The 5,610-nt window shown below is 36.2% G+C and overlaps 1 protein-coding gene across 1 annotated transcript; it reads left to right on the plus strand.

Moving 5' to 3' along the window:
* Positions 1-1,224: 1,224 nt before the first annotated feature.
* Positions 1,225-3,679, plus strand: LOC145112757 (uncharacterized). The gene is made up of 4 exons (XM_079048887.1): positions 1,225-1,364; positions 1,451-1,605; positions 1,717-1,872; positions 3,675-3,679. Exons 1-4 carry the CDS (start codon positions 1,225-1,227, stop codon positions 3,677-3,679), a joined length of 456 nt encoding a protein of 151 aa, XP_078905013.1.
* Positions 3,680-5,610: the final 1,931 nt, after the last annotated feature.

Here is a 5,610-nt window from a genome sequence, read left to right on the forward strand (position 1 = left end):
ATGGTGTCCATGGATGACATATGGATGACATAAGGGCCATTGGTCGACATGGTAGTGGCTTATGGTGTCCATGGATGACATATGGTTGATTGGTCCACATGGTAATGGCTTATGGTGTCCATGGGTGACATATGGATGACATATGAGCCATTGGTCCACATGGTAATGGCTTATGGTGTCCATGGATGAAATACGGGTCATTGGTCAACATGGTAGTTGCTTATGGTGTCCATGGATGACATATGGATGAGATAAGGGCCATTGGTCGACATGGTAGTGGCTTATTGTGTCCATGGATGACATATGCTTGATTGGTCCACATGGTAATGGCTTATGGTGTCCATGAGTGACATATGGATGACATATGGGCCATTGGTCCACATGGTAATGACTTATGGTGTCCATGGATGAAATACGGGTCATTGGTGAACATGGTAGTTGCTTATGGTGTCCATGGATGACATATGGATGACATAAGGGTCATTGGTCGACATGGTAGTGGCTTATTGTGTCCATGGATGACATATGGTTGATTGGTCCACATGGTAATGGCTTATGGTGTCCATGGGTGACATATGGATGACATATGGGCCATTGGTTCACATGGAAATGGCTTATGGTGTCCATGGATGAAATACGGGTCATTGGTCAACATGGTAGTTGCTTATGGTGTCCATGGATGACATATGGATGACATATGGGCCATTGGTCAAGATGGTAGTTGCTTATGGTGTCCATGGATGACATACGGGTCATTGGTCAACATATATCATTTGTGCCGGTTGTGTATTAAAATTTAAAATTTTCAAATACTTAATTTTGTAGGAAATATTAATTTTTTAAATAATTTTATTAATAATTTAGGGTCCCCGATTAATCCCCGCTGAGTCTGATTAATCGCTTATCGCCAGTCGACCGCCGAGCGACGGACGAGCGATTTTTACAACCTTGATTAAAATAGAAATTGATTTTTCTTTTAAATATGAATTTTTACAAAACTAACCTTACTAATTAAATACGAGTCATTGTATGTATTAGGACAATTTGGTCATTTTATAATGGAACATCTTCTAGGCGCCATAATGTTTTCCGACGAAACACGTTGTTTCAGTTCTTCAGTCTTATTTCAGTCACTTGCAAACAATCCCAATTTCAAAATTCCGACAGTCAAAAAACCCTAAAATCATTTTCGCAGAATCGTTATCTTAGTGAATGTTTATTATTATGGAAGCTAGTACTTCTTCTAAGAATCAATCAACAAATCAAATGAAATCGCTAACAGACATGCCATTTGAACTGATGGAGAAAATAATAGTCGACTTGGCAAAAATTTCAGCAATCGAGGCTTTTAGGATAAAGAGTGTGTAAGTTTTGTCTTTGATCATTCTATTTCACAAGTTTATTTGAGTTGTCTTTACATTATGGAGCGAATATTGTGTTTCGTTTGCAGTTGCAGATTCTTCAACGAGGCAGGAAAAACGGATGAAGTATATAAGCATATGGAGTTAGATGGATTACGATTTCGTGTTTGGTCTGACCCGAAACATGCAGTTGTCAATAAATGCATAGATGAGAAACCCAAATATTCTATTCAGGAATGGATTGGTACGTTGTTATATATATGCATTGTAGTAATTAATCTTTTACTTGTTTTGCATAACTTTAACTAGAAATTATGTGTTTAATGTTTTTTTCAGATGAAGTTATTTTTCTTAGAAGCTGAACATGAAGGGAAAACGATGCTTGAAGAAGCATATACATTAGGACATTTGGATTCAACATTTGTCCTGGGAATGATGCTGATGGCTGAAGGGGGACATAGGAAGCAGGAAGCTTTAGACATGTTGAACAATGCTTACCGTAGAGCAAATGGTAAGTGGAATCTTAGAGCAACTTGTTCTAAGGTTCATCTCCACTTAAATAGGGAGGGGAGGAAACATGTACACTTCCATGGCTTCCATAGATCTTGTGCATTGCATAAGTCTGTAGTTAGTGTGTCAGACACTTTTGTGAATGGATACAAATGGGTGTTTATGTGTGAAATTTGTTTATGGGATGCTTGTTTCGTTAGGTTTTCTAGGGAGTTTGGTATAATTTATGAGTAGTTTGTTGATATGTACTTTCATATTATGACAAGTAATGCTTTGTAGATTCTTTTGGTTTAATATACGAATATATAGTAATTTACTTGATAAGTAATTATTTGATGTTGTTGCTTGATTAGTAAATATGTTGTGTTGTTAATAAGGGACTAAAAGAGTTAAAGTTTGTAATGATGTTTAAATAATGTTTGAATAATGTATTTTGGACTTTTAATATTTGTGTTTATATTGTATTGTGATTATAGTTGTATGTAGCAAATGTTTGTTCTTTCCTAGTATTAAATACATATAAAATACAATTGTAAAGGCATAAACAAACATGTATTTTATTTTGGACTTGGTAATTTGGTTTAATATCAACTAGTGGAGAACCCATGCTTTGCATAGGGTAAAATTGTAAAGGAATAAACATAGGGACTAAAAGTGGCAACAAAGAAAAAGTATTATGGCGAAAATCAAAGTAAAAAAAGTTACTATAAACATAGGGACTAAAAGTGGCAACAAAAGAAAACTATTGTGTCTAAAATCTAAAGTAAATAAGTTTACTGTTAAAATCTTGTTCCACTTTTAATATGTATATTACTACATGAATATATACTAGTAATTTGGTGAAATGCTAATATAAATGTATTACATTATGGATTATGATATATATGTTATTTTTGTCTTTTTCATTTCAACAATCAAAAGTCCAATATTACCTAGCTATAAAAGGCTATAATATTTAAATATGTGTTTTGACACAAATACCCTTAGTATTCAAATATTTGGAATGATTTCAGGGGCAATTTGGTCTTTTTGCACTCTAAATTGTTAAGACGCCATCATACCTCTGACGTCACGCCGGCGTTCCAGTTCTTCAACCATTCGGAACATCTCAACTTTTCCGGACGATAAATCTGCATACAAACACTAAAACCCCCAAATCGTCGAAGGATAATCGTTCTCAAAAACGATTTTCTTCGATAATAGAGACTCCTGTACTCCTCTCGACCAGATCAGCATAAAGTAAGTTTTTTTCCATACCCTGTTACACTGTCTTTCATAGTTACGCTTAATTTAAAAAAAAAATTGAAATCAACTACTCCAATGTGTATTTTGTAAGTAGAATGTCGAATACTAGAATTCGCCGTTCGTTAGATGATCTCCCACTAGAGCTTTTGAGTCGGATATTTGTAGTATTAGGGTCAGAATCTGCGAAAGACATCGTCTCTGCAAGACTTTGGTAATTCTCAATAAACATCAACTAATGAATGTATATTTGATGAAATAAAACTTTATTTTTTTGTTATTTACCGTGTATTTAAATTTTTGAATTTCAAAGAAGATGTATGAAGGAGGGGGTGATCCTCAAGTGTACAGAACAGCATGCATTGCCATGTTTGAAGGAATGGGTCCCAAAAATCTGAAAGCTGATTTATTTATACATACATGTGCATTGCATAATAATATTGAAGCCATGTTCAAACAAGGAATTGTATGTGTAGTTTCAGCAATTATATGTAATCTATACCATTTATTAATATTTAGTGTCATTGATGTTATATATTGATATTGTTATTCTGTCAACAGGATGAGTGCTTTTATTATAGCAATTTTGATTTAGGAATAACTTTGTTGAGACAAACAGCAGATGAAGATCATCTTGAGGCAATTTATTTGTTTGGCATGATCTACATTTCAAGAGGGCCTCATCAATGTGATGAAGGTATGTATATATGGTATATATGTAAATTAAATTATATATATAGTTAATTAAGGCATGTTTGTAGTTTGGGGTTAGTATTTAGTTGTGTTGTGTTGTATAATATTTACTGTTTTATTGAAATCTCTCCCAAATCTCTCCAAGTATGTGAAATCTCTCCCAAATCTCCTTAATTATACGAAATCTCTCCAAGTATGGTGAATCTCTCCCAAATCTCCCTAAGTATGAGAAATCTCTCCAAGTATGGTGAATCTCTCCTAAATCTCTCCAAGTTTGTGAAATCTCTCCCAAATCTCTCCAAGTATATGAAATCTCTCCCAACTCTCTCCACGTATCTCAAATCTCTCTCAAATCTCCCTAAGTACCTTCCTCAGTCGAAAACAGCTCAAAACCGGAAGAGGAAACCCTCTTTGTCCGGAACCCTCTTGGTCCTGAACCTCTTGATCCGGAACCTCTTGGTCCGGAACCCTCTTGGTCCGGACTCCTCTTGGTCCGGACTCCTCTTGGTCCGGAACCCTCTTGGTCCGGAACCTCTTGGTCTGGAACCCTCTTAGTCCGGAATACCTTCTAAGGAGCCAAGAGGAATTTCACTTCGGAACCCATGTGCTTCGGACCTCCTTATTTCTCCGGATGGATTGACTCCGGAAGGTGCAAGCTCCGGAATGCTTCGCTTAAGCCTGACTTCGGATGTTCTAGCCAGCCTTCGCATCCTATGTCCGGACCTCCGGATTTCGCCTAGAGCCTCGGAACTTGCATGATGACTCTGGAACTCCTTGCCAGCCACTTCGGACCCTTGCAGGCTTAACCCTCTCCTCCGGAATTTGAACTGCAGCTTCGGAAATTACCCTAAAGCTCCGGAATTCTCTCTTTAGCTCCGAATTTTGGACTATTCCGGACATTTTCCCCATTTTAAGGTATTTTGACGCCGGAAATCACACCAAACTCGTATTTTTCCTATCCTAAACCCCTTAAACCCCTATTTTATGCTAAAATTAATTATTTTAAGCATATTTTTCATAAAAATAAATGTTTGGGATTTAGGAAAACCTTATCCTAAATCAAGAAAAGAACAAGGAAGTTGACTTTGTGATTTGATGAAATCCTCATTTCCCATGCAAATCACAGTATTCCATGCTTTACCCACCAAATATCCATGCATGGACCACCAGATCCCCATGCACCAAAGATTCCTTCCTTTTCTTATACTCCAAAGCAATGACAGTGAAGGAGTTTAGACTCCACTTTCTCTCTCACTTTTCCCATTTTCTCTCAAAACTCATCTTCAAGGCAAGAACAATGATCTTGCTGGAAGGGAAAATATTCTCAATTTCTCCCTGGAGTTGAAAGGTAAATTCCTCCACCCACCTAATATTTTATTATATTTCAAGATGAATCCATATTATTTTATTCATAATAATATGTGATGATCATCCTTAGGAAAGCATCCCTCCCAGGGAAGTTCCTCATCTCAGCAAGAGTTTAAGTTTGAGATCTCCACTCCATAACTCCAAACAACTCCCCAACCAACTCAAGGTGAGCTTCATATCCCACTTTTTCAATGTTTTAATGTTTTGGGGAGAGTACAAGTCAAATCTTGCCTAAATTCTTAAATGATTGCATATATATGTATGTTTGTATGTGTTTGAAATATTATTAAATTAATATTTTAGTAATATACTCATGAACGTAGAAATTCTCAATTTCATAACGAAGAGAGGATACTTTGTACAAAAGAGCCTCCCAACTATTGGGTGTGTCCAACTTAACCCCTTTATCTATGCTTTCATGTCTAAAGATAAAAGT

The sequence above is a fragment of the Lactuca virosa genome, chromosome 5 (genome assembly GCF_052849685.1).
Source record: "Lactuca virosa cultivar CGN04683 chromosome 5, Lactuca_virosa_CGN04683_v6, whole genome shotgun sequence".
In the NCBI taxonomy this organism is placed as follows: Eukaryota; Viridiplantae; Streptophyta; class Magnoliopsida; order Asterales; family Asteraceae; genus Lactuca; species Lactuca virosa.